We start from the raw sequence: 24,391 nt of genomic DNA, 5'->3' as shown, positions 1-24,391 counted from the left end.
AAAAAAAAAAAAAAAAAAAAAAAAAAAAAAAAAAAAAAAAAAAAAAAAAAAAAAAAAAAAAAACACCAAATTGTTGAAAATGTCAAAGCAGTTGTGGGTTGTACTTAGCTGGCCTCAACCCCAACACTCCTCATCCCTTTTTCTCCAGCACTTCCCCCCATTATTTTAATACTCATCCCTCCATCTTCACCACATGCTTTGCATCATCCTTATATGTAATACATCTCCGATTTCACGTTCCACCTCGCTTCTAATAGTAAAAATTATCCCTACAAATCAATACGAGTTCTTTTAACATGTTTTGTTCCTATGATTGAGCCACTGGAAAAAGAAGGTGCATCTTATTGATATAGGTACAACTTTCATTTCTCATGATCACTCTCATTCTAATATAGTCTCGGTTCCTTCATGTACTTTTTCTTTACTCGAGTATCACATGCCCACCAACTTCCACCTTAGTTCGTCCCCGAACCACATTTTACTGGAAGAGATATCGCTATGGATTTAGCACCTGATAACCCTAACATTCTTTTCCATCCCCTGTAATATGGTTATATTATCTACTCCTCTCGAGTCGTTTTAGTTTAACTTCTTAACATGTTTATCTGGATATAGTTAGTTTAAATGATTAAATGATAGAGACATGATTTCTAAGTATACATTTTATCTTCGGTCACTTCCTTTGCTTTTTCAACTCTATTATGTTTTTTTATTTTATTTTTAATGTATTAGACAAGTACACTACATGTAGTAACTTTTTATTCAATAACTTCCTTCACTCTATATTTTCAAACATTTATTTTTTTTAAAAAATTAATAAAACGTATTTCTAAATTTTTAAAGGTAAATTCATTTTTTGCGAAAAAAAAAAAAAAAAAGTGCATACGTGTTTGGGGTAACATATAATTGGGTGGGACCCACAAAGAATTATTAAAACCAATAGGGTGTTGAAACGTGGCAGAGGATTGACGTGTATTATTTGTGGACCTCGTGGTTTCTGTCCCATTTATACGTTTGTTACTTTTAGTTATAAATAAATTATTGGACTTTTTTCGGCGATTGAACAACACGCGCCACCATTTTTCCAATTACCATAACCTAAAATAAATTAATGCAACTTGTAATTGAAAAAACGGTTAAAATTTTGTAAGGAAATAATATACTTACTATATAATATTACTTGGAGAAACGAATTATTTCCTCCCACTTGTAAATTTTAATAATTAAAAAAAGACAAATTTAATAATTTATAAAGAACTCAAATTCATCAATTTGATTATTAAATCTTGGGTGTTCGTCTTTTTCACATCATGAGAGACATTGGATAAATCCAAAATTTTCATAAAGTTTTCAACTTTTTTTAATTTTTTAATTTTTTAATTTTTTAATTTTTTTTTTAGGGTTCATCAGAAGTGGATTCAAATGGGCGAAATCATTTAACTCATTTTCGGTTTATGGCGAATCAATCAAAGGAATTAGCTTCGTTTAAGGAATATAATCATGATTTACCAAAACAAGAAAAATGAAAAGGAATTAACATTCCCTTTTTAAAGCATTAATAATTACTGGATTCTAAACAGGATTTGAAAACGAGGAAGAAGGTATGTTTTGAATTTGGACTAAATTGCTCTTAAATATTCTGGAAAAGATTAAAAAAATATATATTGAATTAATGAGATTTTTGATGGGCAAGTAAGTAACAGCAGAATTTGATTAAACCCTTTGTGGGTGAGGAAAGATGGAAGCATTAAGTTTGACTCTACGCCCAATGGCCCCTTCACCTCCATTCTTCATACTCGTCTGTTTATGGACATTAGACTTCCACTTTCTGTACATACGGATTGATGGGAGAGAGAAAGTGGAACAGAGTTTACCTTAAAGCATTTATAATAAGACAATGAGGGGGAAAACAGCCATGGGTTTCGATTAAAAGCATTTCTGTTTTATTGGATTCAATTGAATTTGTTCTTCCTTCCCTGTGTTTTGGGCCATTCTATAGCTATTCTTCTGCTGCTCATCTCCTTTTCGCCCAATCAATTTCTTCTTCTAACCTCTTTTCCCATCTGGGTCTTTGGAAAATCGATAAGGGGGCTCGGAAAACATTGTACCCACATCGAGATTTTCGACTTCTCTCTTTTTCTGTCAAGTTTTAACGAACCCCTTTTTCTCTCCTTTCGCCATGACTGTGGAGGCTCATTCGGTTACTTCTGTCGGTGATGATGGTGCCACTGATCGTTTTCCTGTTGGGATGCGTGTTCTTGCTGTTGACGACGACCCTATTTGTCTCAAAGTGCTTGAAACTCTCCTCCGTAGATGCCAATACCATGGTTTGTTCTCCCTCTAATCTTTCTTACCTATTTCACTTGCGTTTAATCTGCTTTCATCAGTCAAATCCATTTGCTCCTCCCCTATTGGTGAAATCTCAGGAACAATTTGGGGGGTTTTGGTTCTGTTGACTAATTTTGCTTGGTGGGATTCTTTTAGAATATGAGAATCGTAGCTTCTTGAACTGTGTTTTTGGGATTTTGGGTGTTGAAATCTTCCAAATGGTTGGTTGTTGGTGATTTAGATGTGGGGTTTTTTTTGTTTTGCTTTTCTTTTCTTTCTGCAGTTACCACGACGAAGCAGTCCATTGAGGCTTTGAAAATGTTGAGAGAAAATAGAAACAATTTTGACTTGGTTATCAGTGATGTGAACATGCCTGATATGGATGGTTTCAAGCTTCTTGAGTTGGTGGGGCTTGAGATGGACCTACCTGTGATCAGTAAGTTTCTTTCTCATGATTCACGACATCCTATGCCTTTATTTCATCTTGTCTTGTTTTAGATACCAACGTCATTTTTTAGGATCAGTTTGTTTCTGTTTCTTGTTTTTTTATGGTTGTGTTGCTGAATAGCTGAAATTAATGTGGTCTCTTTATTGCTACGATTATTTGAACTGCACTAATTGTCTTGTTCTTCAGAGTAGTTCGTTTGGTTATTGACTTTTCATTTGTATGATGATGGTGTCTTTCTTCTTCTCTAGTGTTATCAGCACATAGTGATACTGAGCTTGTTATGAAGGGGATTTCGCATGGGGCATGTGATTATCTGTTGAAACCGGTTCGAATCGAGGAGTTGAAGAACATTTGGCAGCATGTGATTCGGAGGAAGAAGCTCGAACCGAAGGCAAAGAACAAGTTCCCTAGTGAAGATAAGGCTCGAAATGGAGGCAGTGAAGGTGAACAAGGTTTCTCATCAACCAGTAATGCAGACAATGCGAAATTCAATAGGAAGCGGAAGGACCAAGACGACGATGACGATGAAGATGGAAAGGATAACGGGCTTGATAATGACGACCCCTCGAACCAGAAGAAGCCTAGAGTAGTGTGGTCGGTTGAGTTGCACAAGAAATTCGTCTCAGCGGTTAATCAGTTGGGTCTCGAAAGTAAGTTGGTGCTCAAAACTAAGTTAGTTCATCTGTGTCTCCAAATCTAACAATTTTCTTCACTCTTTATCAGAGGCTGTGCCTAAGAAAATCCTGGATCTGATGAATGTTGAAGGACTTACCAGAGAAAACGTAGCAAGTCATTTGCAGGCATGAATCCTCCCTTTCCTACACTTAGTATTACTTGACTGATTTATGACTTTGCAAAGATTCAACCAGAAAACAAGATGGAGCTAAGAGCGTCTATGTTGTATTGCAGAAATATAGGCTTTACCTGAAAAGAATCAGCAATGTGGCATCCCAGCAAGCTAACATGGTTGCTACATTTGGGAGTAAAGACGGTGCGTTCATGGGGATGGGTTCACTCGATGGATATGGAGATTTACATGGCTTTGCAGGAATGGGACGGCTTCAAAACTCTTCGTTATCATCTTATTCACCTGTTGGAATGCTTGGAAGATTGAACTCCCCGGCTGGAATGAGTCTGCGTGGAATCACCTCTTCTGGACTGATACAGCAAAACTCCAAAAATTTGAACTCCGCCATTAGTAACCTTGGGAAGCTCCAGCCAACTACTATGCTGCCTCCTAACCAACCTACTAATCTGTTGCAAGGAATTCCGACGTCGCTCGAGCTCAGCCAGCTGCAACACAGCAAGTCCACCATTCCTATTGGAGACTTCAATATAATAAATGAGACATCTGGGTTTGGAGTTCCCAACAGTTTCCCTGATAGTAGAGTGAATATTGGAAACTCAACCAATTTGGTTTCGACTGCCCCGTTGATGTTACAAGGAACCATGCCAACATATGGAAACCAGACTTCCCTTAGAGTAGATCCGCTGAATGGAGAAACTTTTGACGTAGACATTGGTGGTTCAAATTTTTTGGATCCTGATCCTTCTAATGGAACCTGGCAGGGAGCAGCACAATTGTCTAGATTCTCAGCCACTTCTTTGAATCAAAATCAAGCCTATCCTAATGATCAATTCAATGCAATAAACTCGAGCATTTCTTCGACCCCCTCAACGTTTGGGAATGTCTCGGTCGATTTTTCCTCGAGAAATGCAGTTGCAGCTCCCTTGCAGGATTCAAGAGATATGCAGTGTCAAGCAGGGGTAGTTGGCAGTGTTATTCAAACTATAAATACCATGCCGAAGCAGAGTTGGGAAGAGCTTAAACACGATTACAGTCGAAATGTGCAGCATAATCTTGGTGCAATCAATTCTCTGGTTTCTGGGAATGAGACTCTAAACCCCTTAAGCCAGAGTTTCAATCAGAATAATCTAATATATGATAGAAAGGTCAGTTCATCTTTGATGGTTCCATCAAATGCTGCTCCACTGTCCTTCGCTCAACATAACATGGTCGAAAAATTGGGTCCTAACACGAAGACGAATGTGGATGGCAACTATCTGTTGAACCAAACAAAGTCACACGATGGGTCGACTCAGGGCAGTTCCGAGTCCTTGGATTATATAATGAACGCGATGATCAAACGGGTATAGTCACCTTTCTTGCTAAATTTTTAGATACTTCATTCAACTTTTCCATTTTTCCAAGTTAACTTTATATGAAAATTCTCATCCTTGTCGAAATTGGTACATCTGACATAATTATATAGACATTCTTTTGAATGGCAATGCTGTTTCCCCAAACTCCTCTGTTATGGACGATCAACTTGTTACTTGCTGTTATAGTTAATACAAATACAGATCATCTTACTGCAATCAAGTTTTCCAAACAAGGAAAACGGCTAAAAGATCCCATGTGATTCTTCTATGTAATGATATAACGAACTGCTATAGTTGTACCAAAAGATTCCATTAGTTAAGATCAGAAAACATCGTACAAACATATAAACCTCATTTGATCAAGCAAACTTCTTGCATGCATCATAAACAGGTCGATTCATGGGCCATTTGTTCATCGAATGCAGTAGTTGTTGATTTTAGATCATGTTATATATTCATTCTGATCACTTCAATGAAAAATTTGTGTTGATAGATTTTCTATTACCATTGTTGTTAAGGTCTTAGATCGTTCTATGTATCTGTGTTGTGCATTTTTCCTGATCATACAGTGACAGGATTCTGCAAAATGATTCAGGAACAAAATGAAATACCAGAAGTGAATGGAGAGTTTGGATTTGATAATTTCTCTCTAGGATCGTGTATTTGAGACCTGTATCTGCTGTCTGCTGGATGGAACGCAGCATCACAGTGATCTGAAAGCAGTTTCGTGTACCATTATGTAGTTTTTCGTCGGTTCAGTTCGGTTTCTGGCTGCGAGGTTGTTCCATCTCTGTCTGTTCATCCATTTACTGATGCAAAACATCTCGTTTCAAGGTTGTTATTACAAAGCAGCAGACATTGTCCTTATCCTTGTTCATAGAATAATGACGGGACAACTTTGCAGCTTTCTCTTAGCTTTTTCTGTTTCATATGCCTTGTTGTCCTTGAGAGAGAAAGTTGCTTGAAACGTAACATGGGGAAGCCTATTATTGTGTGATTAATTAAAGTAATGCAGATTTACAATGCTTCTTTCATTTGGGGAAAGCTTGGAGCGCCAACAATGGCGCCACACGACAGTTGTAAGTTAAGCTAAGCATTGTCGTAACCTTAATACTTTTTCTTAAGCAATAAATTCTGAAATAATCACAAACCCAACAGCCATGTTTCAATTCATCCCACTATTAATTTGAAATAGTCTACAAAAGAGTTCTTATTCTTCCTGTCATAGTCAAAGCTCCTGAAAAAGGAGGAGCAGTGTTCTTATAGCAGCAGAAAGGTTACCTTTTTCTTTTCATTGTTTATCCTTCTGAGCGGATCAACACTCCTATCCATTTATCATGAACGATTTCTTGCATAAGGGTCTAGATATGGTTGTGAATTCATCAAAATCCTTGTGGGTTAAGCATAAAAATGAAGAACATCAGAGAAAACGACATTTTCACATTACAGAACAGAGCATGTTACATCAAGAAGCCGTGGGGAAAAAGCCAACCAAAAGGGTGTGGTCTAAGAAAATCTGAATAGCCCTACCACAGCCACAATAGTCTTAGATTCTAGAAACCACCAATCCAAATCTAGAAGTTTTTACTTTTTATCTCAACCAATCAGCCACATGGCCCCGCTGAATAGACCTTATAGATAAGCATCCACACAACACTTCACAAGCAATCCTCTGTCTACAAATATCTTCAGCAGAAACCCAAATCTGTGTCTCTCAGATTTGAAACAATGGCAAAGACAGAGATGGAAGTGGTGAAAGGATTAGATCTTGAGAAGTACATGGGAAGATGGTATGAGATAGCTTCAATTCCATCGAGAAATCAGCCAAAGAATGGTGTGAACACGAGGGCTAATTATGCACTCAAGGAAGATGGAACTGTGAATGTGGTGAATGAAACTTGGAGTGATGGAAAGAGAAGTTCTATAGAAGGTGTGGCTTATAAGGCTGACCCTTCCAGCGAGGAGGCCAAGTTCAAGGTCAAATTCTATTTGCCTCCTTTTCTTCCAATCATTCCAGTTGTTGGGAATTACTGGGTTTTGTATATTGATGGTGATTATCAGTATGTCCTGGTCGGAGAGCCTTCGAGGAAGAATCTTTGGGTATGTTTTCAGAATCATTCTTCTACTGTTCCTCATTTTTTCAGCATATTCATATCCTAGGCTTGTGTTTTGGGACCTTCGATTTTTTTATTTTTAAGTTTATCGAATTACTTACATTGAAAGATTGAATGATCGACTTTTAAATTACAAACAAATGCAGACTCAAAAGGATTAGTTGAGAGTCTTTACAGAACGATCTGACATTTTTATTCAAAAGAGACATTTTGATGCGTACTAACCTTTTCTCTTCCTGTGGCTAAGTTTGACTTCTTTTTAATCTATCAATTAGTTTTCTAATTTGACGTAAAGAGAAAGAAAAGTTAATCTTAGCACGTAAGTTTGACTTCAAATTAAAAAAGGGGTCAACAAGATTAAAACAAATTCCCCCTAAATTGTACTCAGCAATCTGTGGTGTATTGTCAGATATTGTGCAGAAACGCTCATCTTAACGAGGAGATATACAATCAGCTGCTTGATAAAGCCAAGGAAGAGGGTTATGATGTAAGCAAACTGCACAAGACATCACAGAGCGATCCTCCACCAGAAGATGAAGGCCCCAAAGATACCAAAGGCATATGGTGGATCAAATCCCTTCTGGGAAAATAAAGTATTCACAGAAGCTTCTGTTTATATCATAAAAATCCTACCAGTTGTGTTCAAATGTTGGTTTGTAAGTACATGTGATATGTCTCTCACTAAACAATGCTTTAAATAGACCGGGGTTGTTAGTAAGATTTAGTACATGGATCGAAATGTGATTGCACGTGGCAACTCGCTAGACGTTAATCAGCAGCAGCATATGAAGAAGAAGGATCCAACAGAAAAACTAAAGCAGCATAAGAATGGAAATAATAAACTTTGCATTGACGATGGAAACAAGCACGTGTAAACTAACACCAATGTAGAAGATGAAAAACGTCAATATATATATATATATATACGAGTAGGATGTACGCCCAACATTCTGTTCCCCCATCTTTTAAACAACAAACGAGGATAAAATTCACAAGATTCAGCGGAGCAAACAAATTGAAAGGATATAATCATATTACAATCATCAATTTTCTGGTTCATCTTCTATGTGATGCCATCAAAAGCTTACAATATGGTACAACACTGGTTGGTCTTTTTAGCTTGTTTGTAGAACATCTGTTTATTCACAGGCGAGCAAGAGTTTAGATAGGTTCTTCAGATAATGGAAATAAATCAGATGCTTAATCATAACATTAGTTGAGCAAGTTGCAAGAAAGTACACTATTCATAGACCAGGAGAAAAACATATGTACTACGTTCAACTAGTAATGTATCATCGCATACCTGTGATGCTGCACTGAGATCCGAGCTCTTCTCAACCAAACTGTCCAACTTTTCACCACGTGCGAGCACGCTGTCAATGGTCTTATGCTGTATTTGGGAGGGAGAAAGATATCATATGAAAATTAATCAACTAGAAAAAAAAAAAAAAAAAAAGAAGTGGTTTACAATTCAGGAAAATGAAAGCTGGCATTGAAATGCATACAGAAAGTTTGCATCATACCCTGTGCAAAACAACTTAATCTTATCCAGGCAAGAAAAATATGTTAATGTGACAAAGGACTAAAGGTTACATGTATTCAGAGGGCAGAGACTGACAATGAAGTTTTGCAATAATGAGATGCGAACAGGCACAAATTCACAAGACCACTGCATCTGTAATAAGACTTACGAGAATAATTTTGGTTTCGTCCAACTCCCTCTGTATTTTCAACAATTTATCTGCCTCCGCAGGGTCCTGGACAATAATTAAATGAAAGGTTATAATTACATATTTGTGGTTGAGGTGGGGGAATGAGGCCAAAATATATAGTATGCAATAATGTCCATAATTAAATAAATGCTGAAAGTGGATCTATAAACCTGGAATTTGGTTAAAGCTTCAGTCAGATATGGCCATGGTTGAGTGTTATCCGCTTGTGCAGTTCTCCATGTTTCACCGAAGTTTTTTTGGTACTCATCAACAACCTGTGAGAAATCAATGTATATAAACAATAGATACAATCATGCATAAACCAATACACAGGCCACTTATATTATACTCGGAAGGACTAAGAATTACTAAGATCAATATCCTTCCATTCATCCATACATCATAATAGTTCACTACTTTAATCATGGAATACGTAATAAGAAAATAAAACTAATCTTCATACTGAAATGTGCTCCATTACACATTACATGAGCCTGATACAGCGTAAATCCATCAAGTTATTAAATGAGACGTCGATAATTAGCCTATTAGTTTGCTCTCTCTTAAAGAGCAACTCATCAATGCCAAAATCGCACAAAATATTTAATTACATAGGAAAAGAAAGAGTACTCTACAGCAATATTGTTAAATGAGAATAAGAACGACTCTCACCTGATTAAGCAGAGAAAATGCGCTTCGAACTGGGTAGTGTTCATCCATAAGCCCCAAAGCACAAAGACCATTTCTATTGTAACAATGCACATTGTACTCTACAAAATTTCAACCGATCCGTAGAAAATTTTATAAAATATAACATATTAATAACTGAAGCAGGGCAGACGTTAAGTGGTAAACCAACATTGCAAAACATCTTTAACACTGACTTGAAGGTAGAAAAGAACATGAAAGAAAGACAAATAGTAAAATAGCCGACCTCGTACCAAAACAACTATAATTAGAAAATAAACACGAGGTGCTTGATTACAATTTCACCTATTGAAATAAAACAAGAAAGCTAAAAGAACGGTAAGAAATTCAAAATCTTCTCGTAAACCTTACACTACAGTTTCAAATTTCAACTTGTATCAAATTTCACTGCCTATAGACGACCGGCCCAAATAAATCCCCCTATACAAATTCAGATTGCATCGTCCAAATGCAATCTACTGCATAAAAACAAGGTAAGAAAGATTTCACAAAAACAATCAGGCTGATCAACTGAGGTACCTATAACAGAACAAGGCCACAGCTAGCAGATATTGTCCGTTTTGGTCCGTATGCATCATTGTCAACCTCACGGTTTTTAAAACATGTCTGTTAGGGAGAAGTTTTCACACCCTTATAAGGCATGCTTCATTCCCCTCACCAACCGATGTGGGATCTCACAATCCACCCCGCTTGGGGGCCAACGTCCTCGCTGGCATACCGTCCAATGTCTGGCTCTTATACCATTTGTAACAGCCCAAACTCATCGTTAGCATATATTGTCCTCTTTGGGCTTTCCTTTATGGGCTTCCTCTTAAGATTTTAAAACACGTCCACTAAGGAAAGGTTTCCACACCCTTATAAGAAAGGCTTCGTTTCCCTCTCCAAACTCATCTGTCCTCTTTGGGCTTTCCTTTCCGAGCTTCCCCTTAAGATTTTAAAACGCGTCCACTAAGGAGAGGTTTCCACACCCTTATAAGAAAAGCTTCGTTTCCCTCTCCAACCAATGTGGGATCTCACAATTTACCCCCCCCTTTGGGGGCCAGCGTCCTCGCTGGCATACCGCTCGGTGTCTGGCTCTGATACCATTTGTAATGGCCCAACCCATTGCTAGCATATATTGTCCTCTTTGGACTTTCCTTCCGCGCTTCCTCTTAAGTTTTTAAAACGTGTCCACTAGGGAGAGGTTTCCACACCCGTAAGAATGTTTTGTTCCCCTCTCCAACCGATGTGGGATCTCACAGTACCCGCCTAAACCAAAAGTGAAAAAAGGAGATCATCACGGGGCATTACTTGGTATATATGGTCTTTTGGGGTTTTATTATATCTCTCGTCACTCAAATTTCTTTGCGTGGTATCACATCCTCTCCTATCATAATCTACAATCATATATTCCTACTAACTAATATAGACTTTCTATCTGCCTATAATCCGATCGGCATACAGAATTAAAAACCTTCGAATATGAAATTGATTTGAAAAAATAAAAAATGAAAAAAACCAAGGCAAAACCCAAATTCAAAAGCGAAACTCCAATTACAGCAACAAAGCATCAGGAAAGAACAACCCCAACATGACGATTCAAACAGAATGGAAGAAACATAACCCTAATAAAGAATTAACAACAGAAAAGGCATACCTTCGTGTTGAACGGATTGACGCTGGTCAGGTGGGGTACGCTTAGCAACGGTTCGACCAACGAAACAGATGAACTCCCTAACGCTTGGTCTCTGAAAGTAACCGAAATGACTCACATCGGAGGCGTTGGCCAATATAACCGGATCGGATCCTTCCGGGTGGCATTTCAAGACCAGCAACGCTGTGATCTTCATCTTCTTCACAAAACTCAACGCCTCCTTTACCCCTCTCTGTTCGGTCTCTCTCTCTCTCTCTAAAAGGGGTGAAGAAATGGCAAACGAAACGCAGGGTTTGTACATAAATTTGTAAAATGGGCATTGGGAGGAAAATCTGCTGCAGTGTGGTCTATTTTACAATCATGGAACTGCTTACGTGGCAGAACATGAATGCGCCGGCAAATCAAATCAAATCAATCATTAAATTAATTGAGAAACATATTCTTCGTATGCTACCCCTAACCCACACCATACAAAAACGTTTTTCTTTTCCTTTTTCTTTTCACTTTTAAACATTATCCTTTTCTATTTATTCAATCATCGCTAGAACTCTTTTTGAAATTATTTATAAGAAAATTAATCATAAAATAATACACCAAATATTTTGAAAAATCATTTTCCACTTTTTTTTTAAACAATATAATAATTTAAAATACTATTTTAGTCCATATAGTATATCAACGTCAATCTATTCCAATACCTTAAAATTATGGACATACTTCACGGAAAAAAAAAAAAAAAATAGTCTATTAGTTTTTCTTATGTAACTTTTTAAAATATGTTCCCAATCGATCTTAATGTGGAGTAAGAATGGGATCACGTTCATTTATGTCAAAGGGGTTAACTTTGAGAATGAGCAAGCTGTGAAAATGCAACTCATCTTCATTGTAATGTTAGTGGCAAACTGAGTATATAGCACATTTCTAAGACTAAGATGTCCTAAAATAAACATGTTGATGTTCCTCAGTCGAGCGCTTTCCGACGAATTAGAAGGCAATAATCATACAAGTGTGTCTAGAAACGCATTCTACGCCGCTTTCGGTAATCAATTCAATGTTACATCTCTTGCTGGTAGTATATACAAACACCGTAGAAAAGTTGCTCCTGGAGATGATAATATGGTTACAAAATAATATATTGACCAAGAGAGGGAGAGAGATGAGGCCTTCATTGCTTGGTATCACCCTCCTTTAGAAGCCACTCCAAGTTGAGGCATTGCATTCTCAATGGATCTGAGCACGGCTCGGAGGCCTCTTATCATATGGAGCTTCCCTTAAAAGAAAGAAACGCCACAAATTACGACCAAATAGTTTTGTTATTTTAACCATCAACTACCAATCCACCTTCGTTTTCGAGCAGGTCGTTCTGGTTTAATCTCTGAATCTGCAGGAGCGTCGCTTTTGGAAGAAGGCAGTGCTTCATTCTCCATCTTTTTGATCACCAAAGCCTCTTTCTCACTTGGCATTGGAAGCTTGAAGCGCTCGCTTCTCTTCTTCAACTTTTCGACCGTGTCCATATGTCTATCTTCCAATACTTTTGTATCAGAAGCGCAACCTTTCGAATCCAGATCGCCACTATCTTTCTTTTCAGCCAGATGGTAGTTGTCGCCAGCCTCAGCCCCCTTCAACGAGTCATCTGGATGTTTGCTGCCTTCTGAAGATCCACCATTGTTGTTCTCAATTTCTTTAGACAGTAATGCAGACGATGACTTGCTGTTCATATTGAACTCCCTCTCTTTGTGACTTGTCCAACGTTCTAATTTAGAGCGCCCCCGCCTGGAATCTTGCTGCTCATCGCCTGAGGAAGCGTTATCAGTATGTTTTCTAGACCCATGATGGTGAACTGAATGCTCCAACTCTCCATGATCATCAGAACCTTTCAAGGCCTAGAGTGAAGCAAAAAATTATAGGAAAAGGTCCATAATGAAAACAGACAATAGTTACAAGGAAATCTCTCCACTTAAACCACCAGAGTGCTTAGCTTATAAGGAATGCCAGGAACCAGTAAGGAAATTCGACCGCACAGCTAAATCAAATGGTGAACAGTTCATCGAAAACAAGTAGAATAATCGATTTCAAATAAAGCTTATTAGAAAAAGAGAGAAAGAGAGCCAAAATTTTGCTTTTTTATTATTTATTTTAATTAAGAAATATTGAGATCATGAGCATACCATCTGACTCCTATGGTTGTTTTGGTTCTCTTGGGTTTTCTTGGAAGGACCTAAAGCATTGTAGTCGCTGCCATCTACTTCTCTGTTCTTCATCTTGCTCTCTTTTTGCCTCTTATCATATGTTCTCTGGTTATCAAAAGCATTAACAGCATGTCTTTCACTAGTAGACTTTTCCAGCCTAGATCTTCTATCCTCGGTACTAGGTAGATTTCGCCTTGAATAGGCATCCTCACGTCCTCGGCGAGAACTTTCCTCCTCTATTCTATCCCTCCTCTTATTTTGTTCGCTGTGACGCACCACATCTTTTACTGGGTACTCTTTTTCAGAAACTTTATTGTCATCCTTCACCCTAACATGGCTCCCCCATGCTTTCTCTTCGGCTCCGTGCCCACCCCTGACAGAGCTCCTTCCTTCATCTCTATCTCGCTTGGATAGATTTTCCTCACGAGGTTGTTTCAATCTATGCCAATCCTCCTTATCTCTCTGCCTATCACCTCTTTCTCTTTGCAACCACTCCTCTTTGTGCCCTACAGAATGGTGATCACCAACGTTATCCCTAACTCTCAGTAGATCATCTCTCTTTTGTGGTTCAAACACTTCATCTCTTTCCCGTTTCCGGTGGCTTTTACTCTCTCTCTTACCATGCAAGATATCATCCTTGTCCATATGATCTCGCCTCAGATGTTCATCATCTTTCCTTTTCTTGTTATAATAGCTATCCACATTTTCATATCTATTCTTCAAACTGTCATCTCTTTCCCTATGCCTTGAGCTAACACTTTTATCATAATGAGCCCTATAGCTTCCATTATCTAACTTTTTGGTTAGATGGCGGTCATCTTTATCACCTCTCTCCATTTCACGAATTTTGCCCCTATGCCTAGATCCTGTTTCATCATCATGCTCCCTCTTTCTTGTTTCTTCAGTTCTTGCTTTTCTGTAATAAGGATCATCATCTCTTCTTTGCCAAGTAGCTTCAGCATTACTCCTCTCCTTTCGCCGATCAAAACCATCAGGTTTCAAATGATGCTGATGAGCCAAGCTGGGATCCCAGTCTCTGTATGCATAAGCATCTTTCCTCCCCTTAACTTCCATTCGGTTCCTTTCGTCTTGTTTGTCTTCATTATCTCTTCTTCGAAAATTCTGTTCGTTTTCATCATGGTACTTCTTAACACTCCCCATGCTTGACGAGCGTCTATTTTGAAATACTTCCTCCTCAACCCCATCCTGCCATTTCTGATAATCCCTGCTACTCCCTGATCGTGTTTTTCTATTTTCACTACTTGCAGCCTTCGAGTCTTCATCGTCATCTTCTTTGTGCATAAATGGTTCAACTATAGGACCCAGTTTCTCATTATTCTCCATTACTTCGTCATCTCTATCATTTTTACTAGTGGTGCTGGTTGAAATGAAATTCACATTCTCCTGATCAATTCCAGTATTTCTGTCAGCCTCAATGAGCTCATCATGTTCAGCATCCTTGTCCTCAGCACTACACTCCTGGGCAACCTCAACCATTACAGGAGATGATACTTGTGGACTACGTTTACCATTCAAACTTCCAACAGATCCCTCCTGACTGTCAAAAGATTTACTAACTCGCGAGTTCTGTCTTGGAGAATGAGGGGACTTATTACGTGTCCTACCCGGTGGCTGCCTGTACTCAATAAGGAGAGAAATAAGAAATTCCTTCAGATACGTCAATACCAAGCTAAGAAATGCCCAGACAGGGGAAGTAATAAAGATTTCCAATGACTTCGAGAAGAGAGAAGAAAAAAGTCTTCAACAAAAGCATGGAAATTTTGGATTAGTATGAAAATCTTTAATAGAACCTCGGACAATCATCTTGAATGGAACTATTTAACAATCTGTAATGCAAAATGGCGTACTGCTACCTGAAAGTACTCCAACAAGCTAGCAAATCATATAAAACAAGCTTGAATAAGATGAGACATGTAAGTGTGCCCAACTCAAAACTAGTATGTCATAAGCCTCCTAAAATGTCAGATACGATAAAAATAAAAACTTCGTTATATAGTGAGACATTTAACTATAAAATGGAAAAAAGGTTCAAACTGAATGCTGCTATTATAAACTATAAAATCAACTTACTGACAGTAGCCATCATGGTGAATGATTGATGTTTACCATACGGTTCTTACCTTTCCTCATTAGTACCCAAGTTCTGAGCAGAGTAAGTAGGGGCATGGCCTCTAGACGCAGGATCGAGCATTGGTCCTTCTGAAGCGAAAGGCAAACTGACATCTTCGTGTATGTTGTTATCAGAAGCAGAATTCATTGATGTCTTCCTTCTTCCAGCCTTTCCCTGCAGTTCATTATTATAAGGTTCTGAAAAATTGTCAGGATATTCAGTATCACTTTGAATTTGCGCATTGTCATCTTCAGCTTCATGGACTTCTTTGAAATCCTTTCCTGGCAAATCATTCTGTTGGTCTGGGGTGCAATTTCCTGTGGAGGAATTATCTTCCAAAGAGTCCTGCAAGACAATCTAAAGAACCATATGGCTGAAGTTAATTTTTAGTAGAATTATAGGATTAATATTAGTGGAAGAAGGTAAGTCATTTTGCTCAATCACAAGATTGATGAAATACCTCAATTATAGCATCAGAATCACGAATTCTGGGGGGTCTAGTATCAATGGAGGGAAGACGCTCACCATAACCACCTTCCACCTGTATGGCTCTGCCCGTAGGCTGGGAAGGAAAATTTTCACCATTGAGCTTCAATGTTAGAATAATGTCGAGACTAAACTACCTACCCACAGCATAAAATTCCGAAAAAGCAGTACATTAATGCAAGAGAGATAAAATGCAGTTATTGCATGAACAAAAAATGGAAATCACAATCCAGCAAATAATAATATTGAAGAGGACGTAGTGCCCTTATGAGTTCAAAATGAGCTTTTGAAGAGGTCCTCATAGCAAACTCTTATCCGATGGTACCCCAACTTCAAGTTCAATTTACATAAAGTAGCACTGATCATACAATTCATTTATGATAAGATTTGGAATGGTTTTCCAATGCTCAGTAGTCAACAAATCTCCAGCTACTGTTCTGTTTTTTTACCCTAAGGCCATTGAGCTTGAGAAAAGGCGTATGCTTGATCAATAATTAAACAGCTAAATATCTCCCTCTGAACATTTTATTAAATCTTCTGGGCTTGAGGGTATACATATGGTGTAAACTAATTAGGAATGACGAGCTCTCACAGGTGAATGGAATAATCATACAGCCATGGAGGGAGAGGTCCAATTGGTATGGAGACTGCAACCAAATATTAGTTCCGAAAGCCCTTTTTTATTTGAAACAGAATTTTTTGTTGAGTTTATGAACAATTACAAGTGAACCTCTTTTTACATATGGAAGTATTCAATGGTGCCTAAAAGTACTGCAAAATGAAGGACTTCTTTGCAACAGAACACCCTGCCCCCACAAATCCTAAATTTCACTCGCAATATCTTCCAATTGACCTGAATGCCACAGAAGGTGTAACCACAGCATGTCATATCATAACTACCCCAAGTCTAATGTATATAAATTTGGATAGGAAACAATTTCATTGATGGGATGATTGACAAAAGAGAGAAATCATAACTACCCCCCCCCCCCCCCCAAAAAAAAAACCCTGTTGATGTTGAGCTAAAGCATCCGTTTCACCACTTCGCCCATATTCAAAAGCAATAACCCAACTCCTTGACAAATTCCCTCCTCTTAACGAACGCCGTCTGAGCTTAGGAAGATAATCAACTTACTGATATCCCACCTTTTACACTACCAAGCCTTAGTGAAGTTTGGTTTGTCGTACCTTTGATTATGGCTATAATGGCTACTCCTATAAAGTTTTTGCGACCTTCATTGTATTGAGGCAAGATCGACCTCATAACGAAGTTAAGTGAGGGCTCTACAACCCCTAGTGATCCTTCAACCTCTTTACACACTTTTCTTCTCCCATTCACCTTCCTTCCTCATCCTCACATTCTTCTTGAGGAATCTAATCCTACAGCTCTTTATTCTTGCATCTATGGTCACCTGGGTGTGGTTCTCCTCACCAGAAGCATAGCCCTTTCTCCCTTTGATGTTGCAATTCAACATCTAACAAGTATTTGAATGAGGTACCCCTATATGCAATTGTAATTAGCTTGGCCCAGTCTGATCACTTTTATCACTTTGCTAGTTATTTTATTTGGCAAGCATATGCATTGGGTTTGTCGAGGTGAAGAACTAGGCCCGTTGGTATAGAGCTACTATTCTGATCCAAATTCCTAAGTGTTGCATCTAACAAGTCTAGCAACCACTTGTCAACACTCTTGAAATGCTCCCTGAGGATGGACAGCCAAAGGCTTCTCATGCAAAGGGTCCTCTTGTGTTGACTTACAAAACCCCCTAGAAAGTGGTCTAAAAATACAATGACAGCATTACACCCAACATACTCATCACTATTGACCCCATCTCTTGGGATTTTGATAAACAATTCATATCAAAATTGAGCTTCACTAAGAAAACTAGCCATGAAGATCGCATCCATTGAACACCAGAAAGTAAAATATCTTGGAACCATTTTAACACACTTCATCTCCTCCTTATGCATCCAACTGAATATCCCAATTCCTCAACTAGATTCGTGTGCACCAACTATTTCTCTTTCAAAGAACTTTTCCAAGGAAAAGGAATGATCGATCACTGTCCTCTTCAATTTTTACTTTCTCAGGAGTTGGTTCACGCCTTTGACTAACATTGCCAAACTCTTCTCTATTGATTGTATCTTCTGAACTTCCCCAGCCATTGTCCCCAAACATCGTTCAACAGACCTGATTTGGTCAATCATCTTCTTCTCCCCTCTTAGAATGCCCAAAAAAGTGTTCTGATGCTTTAGCCAAAGTATGACAATTATATTAATAGATGAAATGGTTTACAGGTCGTAAACATTCTAGAGGTATGAGTATCACTGTCTCCCAACAAAACTAAGCTACTCATCACCCCCCACCACAACAATCATAAATATTAACAATATTACAGACGGCCCTATGTCACTCACACACAAAAATGCGGTCACTCATCATATGCTCCTCCCCACCTCTGACAATTAACAAACTCGAGCATTACGTAGCTAACCTATAACTCAAGCACACGAAACTTCTACCTACTGTATGTAAAACAGATTAAGGCTTCCCTCTACATATCACAAGGATGATAGATCATAGTAAATACCAGAGGTGGCCGCAGACGAGCTGCTCCTTTTCCTAGATCATTTTGCAAAGCCTCAGACTTCCCAAGAGTATGTCCGTTGGAAATATCATGAATGCCTGCAGCAGCTGCTAGCTCTGGAGGCAAATCAGGATCATAGCCCTGAGAAGGAAATTAAAAAAAAAAAATGGTTAAGAGATCAAAATATGGCTTAAAGAACTCACTCCTTCCATGAACGAACCATCAATATACCTGTTCTGTCCGTCCACTCTCATATACACGAATTTTGCTTTGCATAGTAGCTTCCAGGCGTAGCTGTTCCTGTATATAAAATAAAATGGGCATTACGTTGTTTTTTTAATGGAAAGCAATTTTATTAAGAATGAGAGAATACAAAAAGGCCAAACCAAAACTGGATAGTACAAAGAAATTAGCAAAATGCCCCAACTTTCAGTAGTCAAAAGTAAATAATAAACAACGGTCGAGCACCCCAGAAGAATTGAAAAACTCGCGGGGAAGGGGAGCTATAAGCCCAGAAAACGCCAAATTAAAGCAATGGTAAGCATTTACCAGCTGTTTGCAGTATCCCTTCCAGCTATCCTCATTCAGGCCAAAGTTGAAAAAGTCAGATATGTCCACTCCGTTAGATTTCCATGGTTTCTCCTCAAAACCATCAATGTCAACTTCAAAAATTGTCCTGAATTCCAAAGTTAGGATAAAAAAATACAGCAATTAGCACAGCAGGAAATTTTGAAAAGGCTATTGAAACAAAATAAAATAATTATGAAAATGAAGGTGTCCTCATACATAAAAATTTTACGGTCATTTAGGAATGACTTAGAAATTTGTTAAATGTATAAACTCCATTCCAGTGCAAGTAAACAAAAAAGAGAGCAAGATTATGAAGCAGTCCGATGTAACTGGGTTAAGGTCAAGCTTATGAAGCAGAAAAATATGTGAATGAACATTCTCCCAGAAGAAAAATGTGATTTGTGTTTTATGAACTGAACGGAAAGCAGTCTAAATTATACTGTTCACTCCACATAACAAAAACATGCAAAGTTCAGTTTACTTGCACAGGCACAACACACCAAGGTCATGTAAAAATTGAAAATTGAAAAAAAAAAAAGCCAGAAATTGAAACACGCAATTGATAACAAACTAAAGCTAGCACATCATGTTTCAACTCAGAACCCGTCAGTAGGCCAAGGAAAATATTACTTGTGTGAAGGCAGAGTGAACTCTAGGCCACCACCAAAACCACGCCCTCCCATATTATTGCCCCATCCAGGCATTCCGAAACCTGAATGAAAACCTTTCTGCATTGAGGCAGGATCTTTTGCTCCTGCTGGTCGCCAATCGCCTCTTCCACGACCACCAACAGGACCCATGACAGGTGGACGAGCTTGATTTGGTGTCACTCCAGGGCCAGAAGCAGGAATACCAGGAAAAGGTGCTGCACCAGGTCTCACATACTACATTTACCACCAAGAATATGGGCTTTATTATATATATATATAAATACAAAAATACAAAAACAAGCAGCAGGCAGAAAAATGCAATAAAGTTTAACCATCTGCAGTTGAAACCTAAAAACGACCCACAATACAAGTGAATCCAAGATTTTCCAAAATAATCGATTATCACACACTATAAACTATACAATTTTATGCGTTCAATCTACGACAGCCAGTATTTTTGTTAGCTTTGACTGAGAAACATAACTTCCTAAAATATCCAAGTAAAATAAAAATTACATAGCAATAAACCAAGTGCTCAACAATGCAAATAGATTTTTAAAAAGCAACATTCATCTAAGCTACAAAACTTGTAAAAGAAAACAAAAAATTATGTTCACTTCACACAAACATAAACAACCTATATAAGATATAAAGAAACATATCATATGTGAATGACACAAAGGAAGTGCGCTTGAAGTTGAGTAGACAAGTAGGAAGCAATCAAAAAACATATAGACTGCTTCGCCTAAAAACCAATCATCTGAACAAGAACAAAAGTGATGGGGAAAAAGAAGCAAACATAACAAAATACTGGCAAGCAGATAGTAATATGTTATATAAGCATCAGTTACAGGAAAATTAAAATAAAATAAAATTCATCTAGCTTTGGGAAAAGAAGACCTAACAGTTCTATAAGACTCAAACCAATTAACTTAAACCTTAACTATTTGATGACTGGAGAACGATTGCTACACAGTGGTGATCTAAGCAACTTACTAAAATAACAAAAATGGCCAGCAGGCTTTTGCGAATGGCCAATACAAAAATGACAGTGATTACAACAACAACAAAACAAACACACAAAAAGCAGAAATTTTGGTTGGCCACAGAAGCTTGTACTTGAAAACTAATAATAAAGACAACAATTCTTCCATTCCTCTTATTAACTTCAAGGATAGTGCTCGCTGTTCAGGACCATTTAACTAGCTCCAAATATCTAGAAAATTCAATTATGACATGAGTAGAGCCAGGCGTGACATAAATGCACTGGTGATTTTCAATAGGAATGGTTTCCGTTCATCACTTGTGGAGGAAATAAGAAAATTAGAACCAAGCACTATGATATCCTTCAATATTATTCATGTCATGACAAGTTTCCAACACTGCTGTATATAGAAAATTGTATGTGTGATGGCAGGCACGAGAGGAACTCAGTTTTAAAAGAAAGGGGAAACCGATGAATAGACAAAGTATCATCAACTAGTTCTTTGATGGCTCATTGAGGGGCTAGAAAGATGTGTAGGAAGTGTCTCAGAGATTGTAATCCTGGAACTGAAAAATGTCTCCCGCCATTCGAGTTGTAGTCCATGTCAGAGTTGCTACAGATTACAATAAACAGGATGATGATTTCGACCAGCTACTCCCCAAAGTAACTATATATGATCAATCAAAAATATACGAGGGAAGTGATAACAAATCTATCCCCAGCCTAAACGAACAAGAAATCATAAAAAAAACCTTTTCCAATTGGTTTGAGTCAAGAATGAAATTACAAACACAGATAACAAACACTATCTAGAAGCTGTGAACAAAACCAAATCGTCCACATTAGATACATTCTTAGACTTCCCTTGAGAAAACCTGCAGTTTCACTTGAGATGGACCTGAAACTCCCGAAGAGTAGCCACTTACCACTGCCTTTAAAATTGTGCCCAGACACTGGCTGAATAAAAGAACTTGTGCTCTATGGGGGGGGATGAGCCATTTATGGTTGAAGGTTTTACAGAAAGAACCCCTTGTTCTCCCAGAGAACTCGCAGTTGATTACATGATCCTTATCTTTGTCACGATGGTTATTACTCATCGAACCCCAGGTATCTCATTTGGATGAAATCAAATGATCAAGTTTGCAAGGATAATCAATGATTATTTATTACTTTCGACTGGTCATGAATATCATATGAATCCAATGACTTACACTGTCAATCCAAAATTTCTTATGTCAATAGGAGGGGCTAAAAGTACAATGGCTATCCAAATTAAAAATAATTAAATAGTAATAGCTACATGAGTATTATTCACGTCATACGATAACAAACAAAAAATTACATTTCGATTATCAATGACAAGCGGGAAATTACAAAACCCCATATACACTCATCACACTTTGGAAAAACAGACAATACACTGACCTTATATTGAGAATGAAAAGGACGATAACCAAAATTGCTATATCCGAGTTTTGGCGCCACAACCATCCCACCACTAGATTTTGCAGCCTCGCCCATCTCCTTTCTCTCACCATCCGCTACCGGCACTGCGTCTTCACCCCACTCTTGCTCTTCCATACCCTGATTCTGATCATTATCCCCCAAAATAACCAGCGGGCGATCGTCTTCATCGTCCTCATCATCACCACCCAATCCACCTCTCTCCATTGATATAGGCCCACGATCATTGTCATTCAACACAATTTGCAATTCGTCCTCACTGTCACTATCCCAGTCGTCACCGCCATCACCTCGGTCTCGGGCAGCATCATTCGTTCTAAAACCTTCCACGTTCTCAAAATTTCCACCTCTCTCATGGATCGATATTCCACCGCCAGGAGACAAGCCAGGAATAACCGGCTCCATACCCACGTCGTCCTCAACCCCAACATTCTCCTCTTCAACATCAAATTTGACATCCTTATCCATCAAATTAACATCTTTCTCCAGAGCACCAACAATTCCAGATTCAACACCGAAATTCCGATCCTCCAAAGCCCTATTCGGCAATTCAACATCGACGGAAGCAAAATCCTTAACTCCCTTCACCCGAGAACCCTCTCCGTCATTTCTGGCAGCCAAATTGAGAACGAACCCAGAAGAACCAGCGGGTACAGACTCCCGAGGCGGCTGGATAGGTGGGGTTTGATTGGCGAGCTGCACCGGAACAACCGACTTGGAGTAAGAAGGTCCAAAGGGGGGAGTCTGATGGTTCTCCTGACGATTGAGATCGATCGAACGTAGAAGGGGCGGAGGGGCGGGAGAGGATTGGTGAGTCTGCGGCGCCGATGAGGAAGAAGAAGCGAAGGGTCTGAGAACATCCGTGTAGAGATCCCCGAACTCATCATCGTCCTCCATCTTTGAGAAGGGATTTTTGGGGATTCAAAGACGGAAGAGAGGAGTTTGAAGGGGAAGGGGAAGGGAAAGGCGCTGGTTTGGAGCTGGAGGCGAGCGTCAAGGAGTGTGCCAATGTGGGCTTTTGCTTGTCATCTTAAGACTTCCCCTATACTGATTCCCCTTTCTTTCTCCCTTTGCATTAGGTTTTTTATTTTTCCCCCAACAAACCTCAGGAAAGCCCTTTTTCTTTTTCTTTTTCTTTTTCTTTTTCTTTTTATTTTTATTTTTATTTTGTGAAAGGGTTATTGATTATATTTTTCGTTACATTACAAGCTTAATCACTTAATTTTCCTTAGTTTTATTTTACTATATACTATAAAAATTCAATCAACAATAACGTCCAATTCAATTTCAACTACTATCTTAATAACTGATAATTTCACCGAATATGTATGAAATCAAAAATAATATTAGCTGAGAATGTTCTTAGCTTTAATCGTCAAGCTCCTCTTGATCTCCATGCTAGAGTGCTTGCATGAAAGCACATCTATTTACCAATTCTATCCAAAATCAACTAATATATAATAGCATGACACTCGTAGGAGATAGTTTTGCTTGGAACAATCCCTGTGTTGATCTATGGAGATAGTTTTCACTCTTAGAAGCAACAAGTAAGTAAAGTGACTATGTCGTTGATCTATGGAGATAGTTTTCACTCTTAGAAGCAACAAGTAAGTAAAGTGACTATGTCGTTGATCTATGGAGATAGTTTTCACTCTTAGAAGCAACAAGTAAGTAAAGTGACTGTGTCGCAGGGTATACTAAGGAATGTCGAAGTCATTAGGTGAAAAATTCGGATTCTAAATCCTAACCTAAATCTTGAGCATTTATTATTTGATTGGCCTACCTTGTTAACATTCCTCATTTCAAAACATGCTGAAAAGTGTTTCACTTGAAAACTTTTCAATGACATCCTGTGCAATAAAAGTAAATGAAACCAATGCAGTAGTAGATGGACATATATGAGGAGAACAAGCTATTACACAAGTAGGAACATTCCCTTCCATGAGAAGTCCACGAGGACAATAAATCAGAGTCATGAAATGGTCTATAATCTGAACAAGTACAAGCTTGGCCAGGATGAAACTTCGCCCAAACTATCGACAGAGTGAAGACTTAGCAACAGCTCCGACCATAATGTGTATGGAAAGTCGGTCATCGTTACACATCATATTTCAGCAGAGATTGATATATACACACACATAACAACCAAGAAATATTTTGACAAAAAGAAAACTAACACTAAACAATCGTGCTCTGAAGTCCGAAATATGCAGATTAGGCAC

At 38.3% G+C, this 24,391-nt stretch overlaps 4 protein-coding genes across 5 annotated transcripts; 2 read left to right on the top strand and 2 right to left on the bottom strand.

Moving 5' to 3' along the window:
• Positions 1-1,761: 1,761 nt before the first annotated feature.
• Positions 1,762-5,973, top strand: LOC111439145 (two-component response regulator ARR12-like). 2 transcript variants are annotated; one of them, XM_023076908.1, is made up of 6 exons: positions 1,762-2,327; positions 2,612-2,764; positions 3,025-3,426; positions 3,500-3,576; positions 3,686-4,927; positions 5,515-5,600. In XM_023076908.1, the coding sequence occupies exons 1-6, from the start codon at positions 2,180-2,182 to the stop codon at positions 5,527-5,529; spliced, it is 2,037 nt and encodes a 678-aa protein (XP_022932676.1). In that variant the 5' UTR covers positions 1,762-2,179; the 3' UTR covers positions 5,530-5,600. The 2 variants fall into 2 exon arrangements, with proteins under 2 accessions (XP_022932676.1, XP_022932667.1); XM_023076899.1 differs by having other exon boundaries at positions 1,764-2,327; positions 5,535-5,973.
• A 630-nt stretch (positions 5,974-6,603) lies between these two features.
• LOC111439165 (temperature-induced lipocalin-1-like) lies at positions 6,604-7,915 on the top strand. The gene is made up of 2 exons (XM_023076931.1): positions 6,604-7,039; positions 7,463-7,915. The coding sequence occupies exons 1-2, from the start codon at positions 6,668-6,670 to the stop codon at positions 7,643-7,645; spliced, it is 555 nt and encodes a 184-aa protein (XP_022932699.1). The 5' UTR covers positions 6,604-6,667; the 3' UTR covers positions 7,646-7,915.
• Positions 7,916-7,943: 28 nt separating this feature from the next.
• LOC111439157 (VAMP-like protein YKT61) lies at positions 7,944-11,395 on the bottom strand. Its single transcript, XM_023076919.1, has 6 exons — positions 11,110-11,395; positions 9,438-9,535; positions 8,936-9,040; positions 8,745-8,810; positions 8,357-8,443; positions 7,944-8,188 (listed from the first exon to the last, which is right to left on the bottom strand). Exons 1-6 carry the CDS (start codon positions 11,300-11,302, stop codon positions 8,138-8,140), a joined length of 600 nt encoding a protein of 199 aa, XP_022932687.1. The 5' UTR covers positions 11,303-11,395; the 3' UTR covers positions 7,944-8,137.
• Positions 11,396-11,966: 571 nt separating this feature from the next.
• Positions 11,967-23,236, bottom strand: LOC111439140 (FIP1[V]-like protein). The gene is made up of 9 exons (XM_023076885.1): positions 22,131-23,236; positions 19,701-19,954; positions 19,050-19,176; positions 18,732-18,800; positions 18,504-18,641; positions 15,887-15,988; positions 15,437-15,783; positions 13,275-14,931; positions 11,967-12,989 (listed from the first exon to the last, which is right to left on the bottom strand). Exons 1-9 carry the CDS (start codon positions 23,064-23,066, stop codon positions 12,432-12,434), a joined length of 4,188 nt encoding a protein of 1,395 aa, XP_022932653.1. The 5' UTR covers positions 23,067-23,236; the 3' UTR covers positions 11,967-12,431.
• Between the last annotated feature and the right edge of the window lie 1,155 nt (positions 23,237-24,391).

This window comes from Cucurbita moschata, unplaced genomic scaffold (assembly GCF_002738365.1).
Source record: "Cucurbita moschata cultivar Rifu unplaced genomic scaffold, Cmos_1.0 Cmo_Scf00003, whole genome shotgun sequence".
NCBI classification, from domain to species: domain Eukaryota; kingdom Viridiplantae; phylum Streptophyta; class Magnoliopsida; order Cucurbitales; family Cucurbitaceae; genus Cucurbita; species Cucurbita moschata.
The sequence above is the reverse complement of the archived record's forward strand: the minus strand, read 5'-3'. Positions and strand labels throughout refer to the sequence as shown.